Here is a 20,220-nt window from a genome sequence, read left to right on the forward strand (position 1 = left end):
TCTCTCTATGTCATCTAGCTTGCACATAAATTACTTTTTATAATGTACGTGTTGTATTTTTGATTTGTGATTTTAGTTAACACTAATAATGCTATTACTTGTGATGATTAAATACATTGCTCATGAAAGGGGTTACCAAGGCAAAACTGTGGGAACTGAATGTACTATATTCATCAGCATAATTAATCTGCTTTAAGGTACCTTTTATAATGATGAATTATGAGTATAATCAAATTATAATCAAACTAGACTTAATATCAACATGTGTAATTTACAGTACAATAGATATATGGGTATTATTCTATTAATAACCTTGAGGTCAATAGTTTTTATTTACATTAAATGTCAAACCAAACAGTTGTGAATTAAGATGATTAAACTTTAATTCATGAATAAAAAACAACAGTACAATACACACGTAAGCCACCTTTAATAAATAACATTTTTTCCCTCTGTTTTCTGCCATTCAAGTCTTTATTACATTAGAATAAATCAAATACAATATTTCAAATGCTTAATTTAGTACAGTTACATTTCTCTACTCCATTCCTGAATCATCTGAGTCTGTACCCCTTTCCAGCCTCCTCGGACCGATTTAGTTAATGATTTATACACCTTTATAAAACGTAAGGATAATTCATTTCACAGAATGGAAGGCAAGGTGCCCTACTCCAAGACAAACAGTGCACATTAAACACAAATGAACATGCTTCACTATCCAATGTTGAATGGAGAATTTGACCTTTCAAGTCGACCCCTTCTTCTCTGTCTTTTAAAGTCATCATGACTTCTGTACACTATAGCATCCCAGGGGACTACATTTCCCATCACACGTTTATTCTAATATAGGGGACATGAATGTTAAAGGATGGCAAAGAATCATGGGTTATGGAGTGTTTATGGAAGATTTCTATTGTCAGGAGTTGGGTTTGTTTTGCTCATTGTAAGGAGTGAGATATCCACTAGGTGGCAGTCCTGAGGAGTCCATACCACACACACAGACAGACTTCTCTATTTCCCCCAACAGTGACACTCACTAGCAGTCATGTTAGTGCAGGTTCAGTGCCAGTGTAACATACAAAATCATGTAATGCAAGATACAGAGTAAAATGTCAGCACATTTTCATAGCATTTGATCAAACCAACGTTTTTCAATTGCTCTTGCCATATTGAAGACCTTATAAATAAAAAATCTATTCACATCTCAATTAATTGCACTTAAATTACGCAAATAACTCTCCACCTCTTAACAAATAACTGTAATTATGAAGTTAAGATATATTAAGAAACCTTGTCCCTTTTTCGTTCATTTAAACTGCATAAGGGTAAAACAAAAATGTTCAGGAAGCAATATCATATTTTTGTACAGTGTCCAGCATAAGATTCTACATAAGAAAACATCTAGCTTGACTTTTCAAGTTCCAGTTTATTCCCTTTCCCAATGTCATGTAACAGACATTTACTGTGCTTCAGCATTATTGCATTATGATGGTGTCACAGCAGTCAAGATTATGCTAAGTTCCGTTTAGGGAAGGATGTCTTTCTGTTTACAAACAGATTTAATATAGAGAGTTCTGCAATTCCACAGACCTGATTGTCTTTTCCATCCTATTGCTCTAGTTTTTGTCAGATTATCACTGATTTCTTCCACCTTCAATTGGGAAAAGGCAGTTTAGCCTGAAACAAATGGCAGAATTTCCTTTTGAAAGTTGGCACCTATACAAGTCATGAATGAAAAATATAAAAACACTTTGATGAGGTCAACAACATTAACATCTAGTATACTGTATATGTATGTTTTTTTTCATACAATTCTATCTTATCATATTTTCATGGTTGGCCTGTCACTCAGCAAGTGCTAATTATACCATGTCTGTCCTCTGACTGTACTCTGTGCATCATATACTGTAATCATATACTTTAGCAATAGAAGTGTGATAAATAATGAGGTCTTGCCTTGATTACATTCCTGTCTCATTTCTGATAGCCTTGCAATTGGAGCACACAAACCCAGCAATACGTGGTTTAAGACCACCAGTATCCCAGGGTCCTCTGAGTGAGTGGCTGCCTGTCACCCAATAGTTGTCGGTGGTCATTAGCACCTTGTGAAGGCCAGGGCTCTGACCAGCTCAGACTGGAGGCTCTCTCTCTCTCTTTCTCTCTATAGATCTCTGTCACCTTGCCAGGAAGCTACTCCTTTGTCACGACATGATGAACCTAACGTCTGGAGGTGGACATGGTCTGTCAGGTCACCCTAACCAAGCCTGGGAGAGACGATACATAGGCTACATGTACCCTGTCTGTTTGGCTCTCTCTTAGCCCTAGGATACATATTTGCCTGGTATCGGGGTGGGTTGAAATGGAGAAGCACTATGTTGGGCAACAGTCATCAAATCCAAGAAATAAATACAAATATGACCCTATATTACCATTACCCTGTGTAGACCATATAATGGGCTTTTGTCATTATGATTGTGTGTGTGTGTTTGTGTGTGTCATTACCAACCCTCTGTTGGTAAAGATTTCCAGTGTGTGTTGTCTGAGTGGACCCCGTTTTAATGCAGTTATTGATTGTGGTCTTTATTTGTGTGGTGACGGGGGCACTTTCAGATTGATTTCATCACACAGAGGGCGACCTCTGTTACAGTGAAACCGTCAAAAACTTTTACCCTGCAATACCGAACGCAGTTCCCTGAAATGGTCTGGGATGGAAGCCTGAGAGGAAATTCACCCAACGATTTAGGTGCCCTTTCTGCGTTTACAAATTCTAACGAATCGCTATTGTAGTTGCCTCAGCGTGTCTGTGAGATATGTTGAATTCCATTGTGTTGTGTGTCTTTGGAGTTTGGACTCCTATTGGATGCTAAGGCTGTGTTGTTCTAAATGACAGACCTGATGTAGGCTACATTAGACCAGAGGAAGACTGGCCCATCAAGCCTGAGGCTGATTAGCGTTGACACTTCAGACCAAGATCGCTAAGCTACCCTCACATCTAACAACTGACACTGGCCTCTGCTCTCAGCTGCATGCTCGCCCTCAGCTTGCAGTTTTTCACTGTTGTCACAAGGGGGAGATGCAATCTCCTCAGACAGTAGAGGATAAACCAGAAATTATTCTATTATGTTATTAACATGCAACCAGTCTTGTCTGCATCTTCGTAGCTCAGTTGGTAGAGCATGGCGCTTCGTTTCCCACGGGGGGCCAGTATGAAAATGTATGCACTCACTAACTGTAAGTGGCTCTGGATAAAAGCGTCTGCTAAATGACTAAAATGTAAATTGGGGCACGTGATTGTGATCATATACTAACAGAGTTGGAGAATAGAGAAATGTCTGTGTGTGTGAGAGAGAGAGAGAGTGTGTCAGCGATTGTGTGTGTGTATGACGGGGGAAGACCGGACAGGCCCTGCAGGGGTCTGTCAGCAGGTGTGCAGACGTCTTCTTTTTTAATCCCCAAACGTTAGAAAGACTTAAGTCACAGGTCTGCGTGTCGGTGTGTCTACGTGTCTCTAGGGCAGTGTCAGTGGACCCAGTCAAATCGCCTTGGCTCTTTGGCCCTCACACACTTTGACAGTCACCTTCAACGTGTTAGTGTCTGTCCTCAAAGGGTCCTTGTTCTCAAACGTAACCAACACACAAAGAGAGGGCCTTACGAGTAGAGTAGCCTCCCTTTTGTAGAGAGGTCCAGTCTATTTGTAAAGTATATATATACACTACCAGTCAAAGGTTTGGACACACCTACTCATTCCAGGGTTTTTCTTTATTTTTACTATTTTCTATATGTAACACCCAATTCCCCTGTTTGAAAAAGTAATTGCCACCTTACACTCAATAACTGGTTGTGCCACCTTTAGCTGCAATGACTCCAACCAAATGCTTCCTGTAGTTGTTGATCAGTCTCTCACGTCGCTGTGGAGGAATTTTGGCCCACTCTTCCATGCAGAACTGCTTTAACTCAGTGCCGTGTGGGTTTTCAAGCATGAACTGCTCGTATCAAGTCCTGCCACAACATCTCAATTAGGATTAGGTCTGGACTTTGACTAGGCCATTCCAAAACTTCCAATTTGTTGCTTTTTAGCAATTTTCATGTAGACTTGATTGTGTGTTTTGGATCATTGTCTTGCTGCATGACCCAGCTGCGCATCAGCTTCAGCTCACAGACCACCACCATGCTTGACCTTTGGTATGATGTTCCTACTGTGGAATGCAGTGTTTGGTTTTCGCCAGGCATAATGGGACCCATCTCGTCCAAAAAGTTGACTCAAGTTTGCCAAAAAGCACCTGGATGATCATCAAGACTCTTGGAAGAACGTTCTATGGACAGATGATTCAAAAGTATACCTTTTTGGACGACATGGTTCCAGTAATGCCTGGCGAAAACCAAACTCTGCATTCCACAGTAAGAACATCATACCAAAGGTCAAGCAGGGTGGTGGTGGTGTGATGGTTTGGGGATGCTTTGCTGCCTCAGGACGCGAACGACTTGCCTTAATAGAAGGAACCATGAATTCTGCTCTGTATCAGAGAATTCTACAGGAGAATGTCAGACCATCCGTCTGTGAGCTGAAGCTGAAGCGCAACTGGGTCATGCAGCAAGACAATGATCCAAAACACACAATCAAGTCTACATGAAAATTGCTAAAAAGCAACAAATTGGAAGTTTTGGAATGGCCTAGTCAAAGTCCAGACCTAATCCCAATATAGATGTTGTGGCAGGACATGAAACGAGCAGTTCATGCTTGAAAACCCACACGGCACTGAGTTAAAGCAGTTCTGCATGGAAGAGTGGGCCAAAATTCCTCCACAGTGACGTGAGAGACTGATCAACAACTACAGGAAGCATTTGGTTGGAGTCATTGCAGCTAAAGGTGGCACAACCAGTTATTGAGTGTAAGGGGGCAATTACTTTTTCACACACGGGAATTGGGTGTTGCATAACTTTGTTTATGAAATAAATATGTAATTGTTGTGTTATTTGTTCACTTATGTTCCCTTTATCTAATATTAGCTTTTGGTTGAAGATCTGATAACATTCAGTATCACAAATATGCAAAAGTAGAGAAAATTAGAAAGGGGGCAAATACTTTTTCATAGCACTGTATGTGTGAAAACAGCTGAGGTACAAGATATCTGTCTTGTCTTCACCCTTTTGTTATGTTGGACTTCCGTAGCCAATTGAGCTTCAGTCCAGCGCCTTTACATGACTTCATTGGACAGGCAGAGACACACGGCCATGTGGGAGATACCAAAGTACAAAGAGGATGGGGTAGGATACTAGGAGAGCGTATTTACGTGGTGGGTGTAAAAGCCGTAGTAGCCGGCATCACTACAGCTGTCCTTTTCACAGACCTCTGCACTGCGGGTGGATGGCGAGTTCTCCGTGCTAGAGGCGTAGGGCGACACTCGCCGCTTCTTGCTCTCCGCCCCGCTCTCGAACAAGCCGGAGTCGGCCGAGTCCACCGATTTGACTGAGGGGGGTTCCAGCCACAGGTCCTCTCCCCCCGCCTCTTTGGGCTTGTCCTGTAGCGGGGGTGGGGGGCGGAGCGGCTCCAGCAGGGATGGGGGGTGGAGCCTGTGGTGACCTGAAGAGGAAGAGGAGGAGTTGGTAGAGGACATGGGCCTGAACCAGCCTAGACTGGGGCCGGCTTTACCAGGGTGGGGGTGGTTGAGGTACTGAGGGGAGGGCCGGCCGGCGCTCCAGGCCGCCGAGGAGGCTCCCGAGACGGATACGCTGGCAGAGGCGAAGGGGCTGTCCTCGTAGTAGCCCAGTGCGTGTTGGGCCGACGTCTGCAGGGGGAAGGGCTTGTAGAAGCTGTTGCTGGAGAAGTCGCCCTCGTATGTGTTGAAGTCCAGCCGGTTGGAGGTGACACTCTGCTGGGGGGAGAGGTACCAGCGGCTGTGGGGGCTGGCTGAGGGGTCTTTGGACTGCTGGCCCATGGCTGCCATGTGCTCCCGGCTGTAGAATCGGCTCTGAGGCAGGGGGTTCATGTACTGGTCCGTCAGGTACCCCTGGGTGTAGCAGGACCCCACCAAGAGCTGCTGGCCCTCGGTGGGGGAAGGGGTGAGGCGGTCTGTGTCAGGCGGTGCATACAGCCTAGGCAGGGGAACAGGGGAGGAGGCATATAACAAGAAGAGGTGTTACTTCCTGGCAAAGCCAAAAATATCTCTCAACAGGGTTCTCACGCCTCCTCATATCAACACATCTTTGTGAGATAGAAATACATAAACCTACTAGCGTTAGCAATTTTACATTAAATATTAGTTGGAGATATCTAGTGTTGATACGGTAGGACTGAGTGTGTGTGAGCACTGTGCCTCAGCGCCTGCTTGTATAGACATAGAACAGGTTTAAAAGTTCAAACGTTCTCATTCAAGACCAGAGCCCCCTCTGGAGAGCAGGGTTTTGCTTTCTCTTTATTAATTCAGTTATTTTCTAGCATACTCACGTGTCATAACTGTCCCGGAAACCTTTAGCAAAGGGGTTATGGTCTATTTTCAGCTGAGTGATCTGTGTAAGAAATAGCAGGAGACAGGATGGGAGAGGGGGCAAGGATAGGACAGACAGATCGTTGGAGAGAGAGAGAGTGAGAGCGCAGACGCATAGGAAAAAGAGAGAGAGAGAGGGAGGGAGAGAGAGAGAGATCACTGACTGCATGAAATAATTAATGAGGGTTACACACAGTTTATTTTCTTATCGTCAGAAAGACTTCTTCTTTGGCACCCTAGTGTGAGTATACTTCTATTCCTAATGAAGTTATAATTGTCTATGATAATGCTATGGAAAAGGGCATGCCCAATGAGCTGTTGAGGTCAGGTGAGGTGACTCACGTCTGCATTTTGATAGGCTGTGACAGCGATGAATTGGTTCTCCGGGAAGACGAAGGTCTGGGCCTTGGTGGTGAGAAAGGGGTCCTCAGAATCATCGTCCTTCACCTCTACGATGTGCAGCCGTGGCTGGTACTTATGGAGCGACTGCAGCACGATCATCTAGGAGGGAACAGCACTGGAGAGTTAGTTATAGAAGGGCTTTACGATCATCGTGGCCTCAGGAAGTAGTTTGGGGGTGGGGGAGCTGCGATATTCTTTGCCGACGGGGGAGGTGCTGAGAATTTTGGGTCAAAGTGGGGAGCGGGCTGGCTCCCCACTTTGTGTTGCCCACGCTACAAACGGCTATTTCTGTCCGCTAATAGAGGACTAGTAAAGGCCCAGTGCACTACATTTGTGAGAATATATATATATATATACAGAGTACCAGCCAAAAGTTTGGACACACCTACTGATTCAAGGGTTTTTCTTTATTTTTACTATTTTCTACATTGTAGAATAATAGTGAAGACATCAAAACTATGAAATAATATATATGGAATCATGTAGTAACCAAAAAAAGTCTTAAACAAATCAAAAAATATATTTTATATAGCCATTTATATTTGCCTTGATGACAGCTTTGCACACTCTTGGCATTCTCTCAACCAGCTTCACCTGGAATGCTTTTCCAACAGTCTTGAAGGAGTTCCCACATATGCTGAGCACTTGTTGGCTGCTTTTCCTTCACTCTGCGGTCCGACTCATCCCAAACCATCTCAATTTGTCGGGTGATAGTGGAGGCCAGGTCATCTGATGCAGCACTCCATCACTCTCCTTCTTGGTAAAATAGCCCTTACACAGCCTGAAGGTGTGTTGGGTCATTGTCCTGTTGAAAATTAAATGATAGTCCCACTAAGCCCAAACCAGATGGGATGGCGTATCACTGTAGAATGCAGTGGTAGCCATGCTGGTTAAGTGTGCCTTGAATTCTAAATAAATCACAGACAGTGTCACCAGCAAAGCACCCCCACACCATAACACCTCCTCCTTCATGCTTTACAGTGGGAAATACACATCCGGAGATCATCCGTTCACCCACACCGCATCTCACAAAGACACGGCGGTTGGAACAGAAAATCTCCAATTTGGACTCCAGACCAAAGGACAAATTTCCACTGGTCTAATGTCCATTGCTCGTGTTTCTTGGCCCATGCAAGTCTCTTCTTATTATTGGTGTCCTTTAGTAGTGGTTTCTTTGCAGCAATTCGACCATGAAGGCCTGATTCACACAGTCTCTTCTGATCACACAGTCTCCTCTGAACAGTTGATGTTGAGATGTGTCTGTTACTTGAACTCTGTGAAGCATTTATTTGGGCTGCAATTTCTGAGGCTGGTAACTTTAATGAACTTATCCTCTGCAGCAGAGGTACCTCTGGGTCTTCCATTCCTGTGGCGGTCCTCATGACAGCCAGTTTCATCAAAGCACTTGAAGGTTTTTGCGACTGCACTTCAAGAAACGTTCAATGTTCTTGACATTTTCCGTATTGACTGACCTTCATGTCTTAAAGTAATGATGGACTGTAATTTCTCTTTGCTTATTTGAGCTGTTCTTGCCATAATACGGACTTGGTCTTTTACCAAATAGGGAAATCTTCTGTATACCCCCCTACCTTGTCACAACACAACTGCTTGGCTGAAAAGCATTAAGAAGGAAATAAAGAAAGAAAAACCCTTGAATGGGTAGGTGTTCTAAAACTTTTTACCGGTAGTGTATATATTTTTTTTGGGTGGGGTGGGGGGGTGGGGGGGGGTGCTGTAGCACCCTCAGCACCCCTACTATGACGACCATGAAATACGTTCAAAAGCACCATCAATGGAAAATCTCATTTGGTTAAAATCTTGGTAAATATTCAAACTACTGAACAAACGTACAAACAGCAAAAAAGCAACAACAAAAAACATGAGGATTTGATGACATATTTAAATGAGTTTCTGAGCATACTGTATCTGTTACCTGTGCAACATTGTTGGAGCTGCCCTTGTTGTTGGTGAGCTTGAGCTTGCCAAATGACACCTCCTGCCTCATCCAGTGAGCCCCTGTGTTGGGAGAGTCTGGGTGCATATACATCCTGTTCCCTATGGGAAAGAGTTAGTAACAACGTTAATGAAGCCTTCATGAGCCCTTTATAAGTCTACATAAGCCTACATAAATGCTTCACAAATCATTTACAAGCAAATGCCATACTACACAATCACAGCTCCAGTTAACATCAGCACAACGCCCTACTAACCCGCTACTACATAATCATAGCTACTATGGCAATGTTACCACAACTACCACTACACTGTAATAAGTCAGGTGCCTCACAGCCACAATACCTGCTATGACACAGGTGGACCTATTTCAATGACTGCAGCGCTGTATGGGAGTTCAAATTGATGCTCTAACTCTCAAGGCTACTCTGGAGATGTTCTGTATGGACCTTATTGGGATTCATTCATTCTACCACTGTGTGTCATTGATTGGAGCTGTATGGACGACAGAGAGTGTGGTGTGGCAATATTATAAACTGGGTGGATCGAGTTCTGAATGCTGATTGGCTGAAAGCCGTGGTATATCAGGCCGTATACCACGAGTGTGACAAAACATTACTCTTTACTGTTCTAATTAAGTTGGTAACCCGTTTATCATTGCAATAAGGCACCTCGGGAGTTTGTGGTATATGGCCAATATACCACGGCTAAGGGCTGTGTCCAGGCACTTCACGTTGCGTCGTGCATAAGAACAGCCCTTAGCCATGGTATATTGGCCATATACCACACCCCCTCTGGCCTTATTGCTTAATTATAATACAATCATACCTGGCATGTTGCCCTCTGCTTTGCCACACTGGACCCACTTGCCTCCCTGGTACCTCCAGTGGTGCTGGTCAGCCAGGACCACGTCCACATACACATTGTAGTGGGCCGACGGGTCCAGAACGCTGATGTTGAAACTCAGGAAGGGGAACATCCTCCTAGAGTAGAAGAGAGGAGAAATACATCATTGTCAGATGAGAAAAGAGGGAGATCTATTTGGTTAAAATACAATAAAAGAGATGTACTGTAGTACATCCTTATAGGGCATGATTTAATTTAAAGGAAAATACCACTCAAAATGTATTTTTCGGTATTTGTTTTATTAGTCCACTGTTGATACAGTCAAAAAGGTTTTGGGACAGTTGACTAATGAAACAAATACCAAAATATAGTTTGAGTGGAATTTTCCTTTAAGTAACACAAACATGATACTGTATTGCTCTTTGCTCTTTGTAATAACCTTATAATGTGTGGTGTTATCGTTGTACTACTTTTAATCCAATGTGGGTATATACAGTGCAAACAATTGGAATACAAATAGATTAACATTTCTTGACAGCTTTACAACACTACCATCAAAATGACTCAATCTACTTCTAGCTACAAATTGTACTACAATCGGAAGCAATCCCAAGGCATCTTTGTCAGAAACAACAGCGAGCAAGATAGAGAGGGGATTTTTTAAAGCTCTGTGTGTGTTTCTTCTCTGTGCGGTTAGAGGGCTGAGAGGCAAAGTGGGGGGATAGGAGAGGGGGGCAGGGTGGTGTAGTGGAGGTGAATATTTAATATGGCTGTTAATAAAAGATGGGCCAGAAGCAGCGTCTGATTGCTGGAGCTTTACTTGGTGAACTGATTTTGATCACCAGGGCAGTCACTGAGGAGGTGACGGGGAGGTCAGCCTGCCCCAAGGCAATACAGTGGGGGAATACAGGGTATAGTTCGTCCAAAAACAGGAAAAACACACTCACGCATACATATTGTACAGTACACACACACACACCAATACATAAATGTACGGGGGCAGCATGGCACAACACAACCACAGGATTACTTTCTATTGGAGTGGATTTCTCTGTTTCTAACCATGTGTACATTTAAAAAAAACCTTGCCCTTCAATGCCCTGGCATATATACTATAGATATCAGTTTACACTAGGCTGTATCTGCCTTCATTATGATACTGCAGGTTCTGCTGTTTGACATAAACACAGGGTAATTGGTGTTGCTAAATCTTTGCGTACAAACTGTACTCTGCTGAGACAAAACAGAGTTAACTTCTCCTCTTCAATGACAGACATTAGGGAACCCAAAGGATCTGTGCCAGAACACTATATTATACATTAAAATGTATTCAGAAAACAAACCACCTTAGGTTGTGACATTGTTATAAAATCTGTTTTGTTTGTGCTTGTTCTGCATGCTTTTATGTGACAAGATGGAAGAAGCTGTCATTTCTGTACTAGGCAATGTGTTAACTAATGATTTCATTGACAAAACCCACATGAGACCTTACACACATCATACACTTGGTAAGACAAAATCCAATTGGGTGATGATATTTTTTCCTTCTACAGTAAACCTCCACACTGTTGGATAGCAGTATCGCTACATGAATCATGGACAGCCCAGTGCAACAATCAATCACAATTCTCAGTGAAACCCAAGTATTGTGGCAGCTCCTTAGCCTCTAGGACATAACAGGTGATAGGTTTCTCCTTCCATGTCTGTGTTTAATATAAGTGAAAACAGAAACTGGCAGCAGGCTGTTTGAGTCATGAGTGGAACCCCACTACCCCATGAGAGAAAATAGAAAACAAGAACCCTGAAAGCTGACCTTTTCCTTCACTGATATTGTCAGACTTATTTAAACAGAGGCCTTTTATAGGAAATCAGAACTAATCGAGGGGAAACCAAAGGGCGAGCCACAGAGATGTGGGGGAGGTTCGGGGGTTTTCATTATTGAGAATGCAGGATGATATCTGGAAACGTCTCTGGCTGAGGCTGAAAGGCAGAGAGCCTGACTGAGATAGGGCAGCCACAGATTGGTCTAGCCATGCCATGATTCCATGTGTAGTGACTCCTACACTACTGTCTAGGACTGTAGCCGAAACCTGTCTGGTAGGACAAGGACTGTGGTGGCACAGGTAGTACACGTTCTAACTAAATCATCGTATTTACGTCAAATGTAGTCATTGTTGTACTGGAAGTACTTGCCAGACTGCCAATCATTCAACATGTGGGTGGAAAACAAAGCTCAATGACAAACATTGGCTTGTCGTTGAAATGGGATAGAGAGAAAGAGAGATAAAAAGGGGGGTTGTCCTGGGGATGTGAAGCAGAAGCTGGAGAGTGACTGCATATTCACAGGGGGAGAATCCTTTTCTGCTTGAGTGCACCCACTGATTCAGCAGGACAGGAGTTCAGGACCAGTTTGTGTCACCACACACGTACACTCGATCATCGGTGATGAGAACATGCCAGTCTACAGCTGCTGCTGGACACAAGGAGAGTATCACACTATTTATAGGCACCTATTCTCCATCCACTGGATCAAGGTACAGTATAGAGAACCTTTGTGTAGATAGAAAACAAAACAGCAGCTCAGGAATATCTAGTCAGATGTTATTTGATAAGATATGATTGATAATATACTGTTTGCCTTGGATGAATCAGTAAAGCAGTAGACTTTAGATATTGGCTGCACAGTAACTAAAATAAACAGAATATATTTCAACAACATATTATTGCTGAAAGCATGAACTTCAAATCAAAGGTTTCTATGAGTGGATGCCACCATACAGTTGAAGTCGGAAGTTTACATACACTTAGGTTGGAGTCATTAAAACTCGTTTTTCAACCACTCCACAAATTTCTTGTTAACAAACTATAGTTTTGGCAAGTCGGTTAGGACGTCTACTTTGTGCATGACACAAGTAATTTTTCCAACAATTGTTTACAGACAGATTATTTCACTTATAATTCACTATCACAATTCCAGTGGGTCAGAAGTTTACATACACTAAGTTGACTGTGCCTTTAAACAGCTTGGAAAATTCCAGAAAATGATGTCATGGCTTTAGAAGCTTCTGATAGGCTAATTTACATCATTTGAGTCAATTGGAGGTGTACTTGTGGATGTATTTCAAGGCCTACCTTCAAACTCAGTGCCTCTTTGCTTGACATCATGGGAAAATCAAAAGAAATCAGCCTTGGGAGCAATTTCCAAACGCCTGAAGCTACCTCGTTCATCTGTACAAACAATAGTCCGCAAGTATAAACACCATGGGACCACGTAGCCATCATACCGCTCAGGAAGGAGACGCATTCCGTCTCCTAGAGATGAACGTGCTTTGGTGCGAAAAGTGCAAATCAATCCCAGAACAACAGCAAAGGACCTTGTGAAGATGCTTGAGGAAACAGGTACAAAAGTATCTACAGTGAGGTAAAAAAGTATTTGATCCCCTGCTGATTTTGTAAGTTTGCCCACTGACAAAGAAATTATCAGTCTATAATTTTAATGGTAGGTTTATTTGAACAGTGGGAGACAGAATAACAACAAGAATATCCAGAAAAACGCAAGTCAAAAATGTTATAAATTGATTTGCATTTTAATGAGGGAAATAAGTATTTGACCCCCTCTCAATCAGAAAGATTTCTGGCTCCCAGGTGTCTTTTATACAGGTAACGAGCTGAGATTAGGAGCACACTCTTAAAGGGAGTGCTCCTAATCTCAGCTTGTTACCTGTATAAAAGACACCTGTCCACAGAAGCAATCAATCAATCAGATTCCAAACTCTCCACCATGGCCAAGACCAAAGAGCTCTCCAAGGATGTCAGGGACAAGATTGTAGACCTACATAAGGCTGGAATGGGCTACAAGACCATCGGCAAGCAGCTTGGTGAGAAGGTGACAACAGTTGGTGCGATTATTCGCAAATGGAAGAAACACAAAAGTACTGTCAATCTCCCTCGGCCTGGGGATCCATGAAAGATCTCACCTCGTGGAGTTGCAATGATCATGAGAACGGTGAGGAATCAGCCCAGAACTACACGGGAGGATCTTGTCAATGATCTCAAGGCAGCTGGGACCATAGTCACCAAAAAAACAATTGGTAACACACTACACCGTGAAGGACTGAAATCCTGTAGCGCCCACAAGGTCCCCCTGCTCAAGAAAGCACATATGCAGGCCCATCTGAAGTTTGCCAATGAACATCTGAATGATTCAGAGGAGAACTGGGTGAAAGTGTTGTGGTCAGATGAGACCAAAATCGAGCTCTTTGGCATCAACTCAACTCGCCGTGTTTGGAGGAGGAAGAATGCTGCCTATGACCCCAAGAACACCATCCCCACCGTCAAACATGGAGGTGGAAACATTATGCTTTGGGGGTGTTTTTCTGCTAAGGGGACAGGACAACTTCACCGCATCAAAGGGACGATGGACGGGGCCATGTACCGTCAAATCTTGGGTGAGAACCTCCTTCCCTCAGCCAGGGCATTGAAAATGGGTCGTGGATGGGTATTCCAGCATGACAATGACCCAAAACACACGGCCAAGGCAACAAAGGAGTGGCTCAAGAAGAAGCACATTAAGGTCCTGGAGTGGTCTAGCCAGTCTCCAGACCTTAATCCCATAGAAAATCTGTGGAGGGAGCTGAAGGTTCGAGTTGCCAAACGTGAGGCTCGAAACCTTAATGACTTGGAGAAGATCTGCAAAGAGGAGTGGGACAAAATCCCTCCTGAGATGTGTGCAAGCCTGGTGGCCAACTACAAGAAACGTCTGACCTCTGTGATTGCCAACAAGGGTTTTGCCACCAAGTACTAAGTCATGTTTTGCAGAGGGGTCAAATACTTATTTCCCTCATTAAAATGCAAATCAATTTATAACATTTTTGACATGCGTTTTTCTGGATCTATTTGTTGTTATTCTGTCTCTCACTGTTCAAATAAACCTACCATTAAAAATATAGACTGATCATGTCTTTGTCAGTGGGCAAACGTACAAAATCAGCAGGGGATCAAATACTTTTCCCCTCACTGTATATCCACAGTAAAACGAGTCCTATATTGACATAACCTGAAAGGCCGCTCAGCAAGGAAGAAGCCACTGCTCCAAAACCACCATAAAAAAGCCAGACTACGGTTTGCAACTGCACATGGGGACAAAGATCGTACTTTTTGGAGAAATGTCCTCTGGTCCTCTGGCCATAATGACCATTGTTATGTTTGGAGGAAAAAGGGGGTGCTTGCAAGCCGAAGAACACCATCCCAACCGTGAAGCACGGGGGTGGCAGCATCATGCTGTGGGGGTGCATTGCTGCAGGAGGGACTGGTGCATTTCACAAAATAGATGACATCATGAGGAAGGAAAATGATGTGGATATATTGAAGCAACATCTCAAGACATCAGTCAGGAATTTAAAGCTTGGTCGCAAATGGGTCTTCCAAATGGACAATGACCCAAAGCATACTTCCAAAGTTGTGGCAAAATGGCTTAAGGACAACAAAGTCAAGGTATTGGAGTGGCCATCACAAAGCCCTGACCTCAATCCTATAGAAAATGTGTGGGCAGAATTGAAAAAGCGTTTGCGAGCAAGGAGGCCTACAAACCTGACTCAGTTACACCAGCTCTGTCAGGAGGAATGGGCCAAAATTCACCCAACTTATTGTGGGAAGCTTGTGGAAGGCTACCCGAAACGTTTGACCCAAGTTAAACAATTTAAAGGCAATGCTACCAAATACTAATTGAGTGTATGTAAACTTCTGACCCACTTGGGAATGTGATGAAAGAAATAAAAGCTGAAATAAGTCATTCTCTCAATTATTATTCTGACAACTCACAACCTTAAAATAAAGTGGTGATCCTAACTGACCTAAGACAGGGAATTTTTACTAGGATTAAATGTCAGGAATTGTGAAAAACTGAGTTTAAATTTATTTGGCTAAGGTGTATGTAAACTTCCGACTTCAACTGTACATGCAGGGCTCTACGGCTACGCAGTCTTTTTTTTTTTTTACAAGGAGCACGAGTGCGCCTAAGTTTAAAAAATGGAGGCGCGCACAAATAAATTTAGGAGCACAAGGAAAAATATTTGAGATATAAAAAATGTCTTAAATTATTTTAAACCGTGTGAGTAAAATGGTCGCACTGTAGAGCCCTGACATGCTCCCTACTCTCTATATCCGTCAAGAGGTGATGACAATCTAAACATCAGAGCGTATAGGAAGTACTTGGGTTAGTTCCTTCTGAAGAGTTGGTTTTAGAGGTTTCTGCAAGACACTGCATTCTCTATGTATGCACACACGAACATCTGTACAGGATGTGACAAGTTGTTTAAAAAGCCTAACACACCAAAACCTAGACATAGTCCTACTTCTGCTTCACTGGAGAGAGAGAGAGAGGTGGAGCATATATGCATTACCCAGACAGAGACTAGGTTGCACTTGATGTTGACAGTCACTGATTGCTATACCTCTACAAACGCTTATGTGCATTTTCATTTAATGCCAGTTTTCAGAAACACCTCGACAACTGCAGTAAATAAAACTAAAAGCCTAAAACGTCCAACACTTTCTGCTACAGTGTCAACGGCCAGCATATTATTATTCCATGAACTGGAACGGTAAAAAATATAATACAAATATTGGATTTATATAGTACATTTATAGGACCAAAGACACTTAAAACTAATCAACAAAAACTCTACTTTATCCCTCACTGTCATACTCTACTTCATGCATGTTCATTATTCGTTTATTTATAAATGGGTTATAAACAGTTAAAACACAATGGTTTAATTACATTGTGATTGATTGATCCTATTTACAATGTTTTATGTTGACATGTTTTTTGGAACATATTAAGTGAGAAATATATACTTGATTTGTTTCTCACAACATTACCAAGATGAATTGAACCAGAGAGACAGATGTATTTTCTCTCTGAGCAGGTTACCATGATTCCTGTGAGTCTCTTCCTCTGAAAGGGGCTGTCTACACTGTAAAAACGTACTCAATCATATCTCCTTCCAAGAACACATCCTGCTATAGATCAATAATAGTTAGAAACATAATCAAATTAGAGAGTATTCAAGATTTGAATACTACCATAATCCAAGAGGCACACAACATAATGCTTGTCTTCTTTTACAAGAGATGTTTCTGAAACCTAACAATGGCTGAATGCAACTGTTGCTAAACATGCATGTCTTGGTTAAATTCTAATCATGTAGAACCAGCACCTAACATCATCTCCTCAGTTATGTTTCTATCAGCAATCTTAGTACACGGTAGACCACTATCACAATCAATAGAAACCTCTCATCAACAGATAAGGTCTCATTGAGGTTACCATTGCCACTGCCATGAGTCAAACAGAGTCAGTGGTGGTGGAGATGGCTGTGCCAAGCCAATGTGAAATGAATTGGTCTTGTCTTACAGGAAAACTTGAAAAGAGCAGGAGAACCCTTGCCCCTGCTGCATGCCTAGGGATTGCTGCACATTTCAAAAGGCCAGACTTGTTCTTCTGAGGGAATGGGATCCTCACTCGCTATACTCTTAACTGTACCAGAGAAGAGGTGTGAGTGAAGAAAGAGGAAAAAACACATTGCCTTCCTGGACTTCAAAGGGGCCTAGCACCACTGCTGTGTATGGCCATCTGAAGCCTTGCTGGTGCCTGCTCTGCCCTTTACCCCCCACCCCTCTCTCTCTCTCACTCTTTCTTGCGTGCACTTGCGCTCACGCTCTATGTCTCTCTCTCTCTATGTCTCTCTCTCTCTCTGTCTCTCTATCTCTCCATGTCTCTCTCTCTCTCTCTCTCTCTCTCTCTCTCTCTCTCTCTCTCTCTTTCTATGAGTCTCTCTATGTCTCTCTCTCTCACCCTTTCACCTGGCTCCATTTAAGTTCCATTGGAAGTGAGTAGCATTCCAGAACCCAATGGCTCCAATACTTTTCTTTCCCTATCAGTGGAGAATTCCATAATGAGAGTAGCTATTTTGTGGTAAAACATTTTTTTATATATATATAAACCTGTTTACACACACAGTATTTCAATTAAATGTGCATCTAATCATTACTATCATGATTGTGTAGGCGTATGTTGCCTGTGCCTCTGTGTTTGTGCGTGTGTGAAGGGGGGGTGGGGGGTCATTATGGGTATTTTAAGATATGCATTAATTACTTTAATTATATGAGCCGAGATGACCATGACCAGACTGTCATTTTCCACAGGGTTATCTGCCAGGAGAGGTTATATCAAAAATGGACAAACACAGAGGCAAGCACCAACATAGGCCTACACAATCATGATAGTAATGATTAGATGAGTAGAGAGATGAATGCGATTGAAAGAACCTGAACCAACTGTCACTGATTTAAACCATGACAGAGAAGTGGGGGGTGCTCTTTTAATTTGGAATAAGCTTTTATTTGAATATTTACCATTGTAGCAGTACAAAATCGCATTTTAAACAAATAGGAAAATTGTTAAATTAGAGACCGTCGCTTATGCCAGCGTGGTGATACACTCTGCATGCACTTCAGGGGGTCAAGCTGAAGTGTCATAATGTATTCCAGCAACAATATTTCCATGATATAGTGGCTAGTATTTATGCTCGTCATCATCGGACATTGGACTCAAACCGAAGCATGAGAACTTCGGGCGGCAGGTAGCTTAGTGGTTAAGAGCGTTGTGCCAGTAACCGAAAGGTCTCTGGTTCTAATCCCCGAGCCGACTATGTGAAAAATCTGTCGATGTGCCCTTGAGCAAGGCACTTAACCCTAATTGCTCCTGTAAGTCGCTCTGGATAAGAGCGTCTGCTAAATGACCAATTTATTTTATTTTTTATTTTAACTTGGATTGCTTTGCCTATTATTTTCATGATAAGTTGCACAAGTTATATCAATTATGATATAAAAGAAATTAAAATATGCTGGAGTTAGTTTATTTTAAATTTAGCTTAAATATCATGCAGATTTCATTATGGGCAAATAGCAAAACCATTCTTGCCAGCGAGTTTAACATGTAAATGTTTATGTTTTGTGCATGAATATCTCATAAATAGGCCTACATATTTTGGAGCACTTTGTTAGTCTGTAGCGGGTCAATATCCTCATGTCCTGTCTGGATTCATTCTTATAGGCCCAATTCATTTTCGTGTGACAGACTCGGCTTTGGCAGTTTGGCACACATTGATAAGGCCAACATTATGTAGCCTACACATACATTGTTTAGGAATGACTTTGAGGAAAACAAGAGCAATGCACTAAGGAACAACTTTCCCTGAACTTCTCACCAATGATTAGCCCACAGGTGCTCATGCCTTGTCACCTGTCAAAACCTTTCAGCGCTCACTGACCTAGGCCTACATATGGAACCAACACATTGTGCTCATTTCCCACTGGGCAAAAACTGGTTGAATTAATGTTGTTTCCACGTCCTTTCAACCCCAAAAAAATACATGTGATGATGTTGAATAAACATGGAAAACTGATTGGATTTGCAAAAAGTCATCAGTGATTTCATTTTTTTTTTTACCAACTTTTAACTTCAATCCAATGTCATGGCGACATTTTTGTTGTTGATTTCACGTTGAATTCACGTTAGTTGAAAACACAACCAAAAAATACATTTTGAACTTACGTCTGTGCCCAGTGTCTTGTCATTTGGTGTCTAAATAAGATGTTATAGGCTTATAATAAACAGGCAATGTAGTCCCCTGTAGCTCAGTTGGTAGAGCATGGCGCTTGCAACGCCAGGGTTGTGGGTTCGTTTCCCACGGGGGGCCAGTATGAAAATGTATGCACTCACTAACTGTAAGTCGCTCTGGATAAGAGTGTCTGCTAAATGACTAAAATGTAAACATCTAAATACGTTTCCCTATGAGGGAATTGGCAATTTTACTCACCGTCCCTGTTTCGTTATGATCATTTCCGTTTGGTATTTGTGGAATTTAGCCCACAGAGGATAGTTGTTGAGGAGAGCCTGCGTCTTCCCGCACACCTGTAGCCCAGGTAATGGGTAGAGTGGCGTGCGATGGTACCCGTGTTGAAAGGGCGCGGAATAACTCTCCAGAGAGGCAGGGTAAACGTCTTTGCTTGCTGTCGAAAAACCTTCGCCTCCCGTCGGTAAATAAGTCTGTCCCATCCCGTTTCTAGTCGGCGACCTGACACTGCTGAAGTGGCAGCTATTGAGGGGAGTTGGTGAGTAAAACATCCCGGGTTGTGCTCCGAATCCGGCCACAGTTTGGTCTGAGTGGTACGGCAGTGCCAACCCGTCTTGTCCATTTTGAATTGAGTCTGGGTAATATAACCTGGTGTCCTGAATCCCCATTTTCAACTCCCCTAAATCCTTGCTGCGTTGAAGGTGATTGTTGATATCGGTGTCTTTTCCGAAAGTTTGCGTATCAGTCCCATTCAACATACTGAGGTAAAGATTGGCACCTATGCCGCCCATGTCTCAGTGTATGTGCAATGTTTCACGTCCGAGTGGAATGAAAGCGCGTTTAACGATTTTGAGATAAATGCACAAAATTCAACATTTCGTCCACCTACCGTT

General features: G+C 42.7%; 1 protein-coding gene across 1 annotated transcript; it reads right to left on the reverse strand.

Annotated features, from left to right (window-relative positions):
* Positions 1 to 5,273: 5,273 nt before the first annotated feature.
* Positions 5,274 to 20,118, reverse strand: LOC311100521 (T-box brain protein 1-like; the record flags this gene model as incomplete). Its single annotated transcript, XM_084141438.1, has 6 exons — positions 5,274 to 6,093; positions 6,446 to 6,507; positions 6,828 to 6,986; positions 8,821 to 8,942; positions 9,669 to 9,823; positions 19,571 to 20,118. The coding sequence occupies 6 exons, from the start codon at positions 20,116 to 20,118 to the stop codon at positions 5,274 to 5,276; spliced, it is 1,866 nt and encodes a 621-aa protein (XP_083997564.1).
* Positions 20,119 to 20,220: the final 102 nt, after the last annotated feature.

The sequence above is a fragment of the Coregonus lavaretus genome (genome assembly GCF_964263955.1).
Source record: "Coregonus lavaretus genome assembly, chromosome: 25".
Taxonomy (NCBI): Eukaryota; Metazoa; Chordata; class Actinopteri; order Salmoniformes; family Salmonidae; genus Coregonus; species Coregonus lavaretus.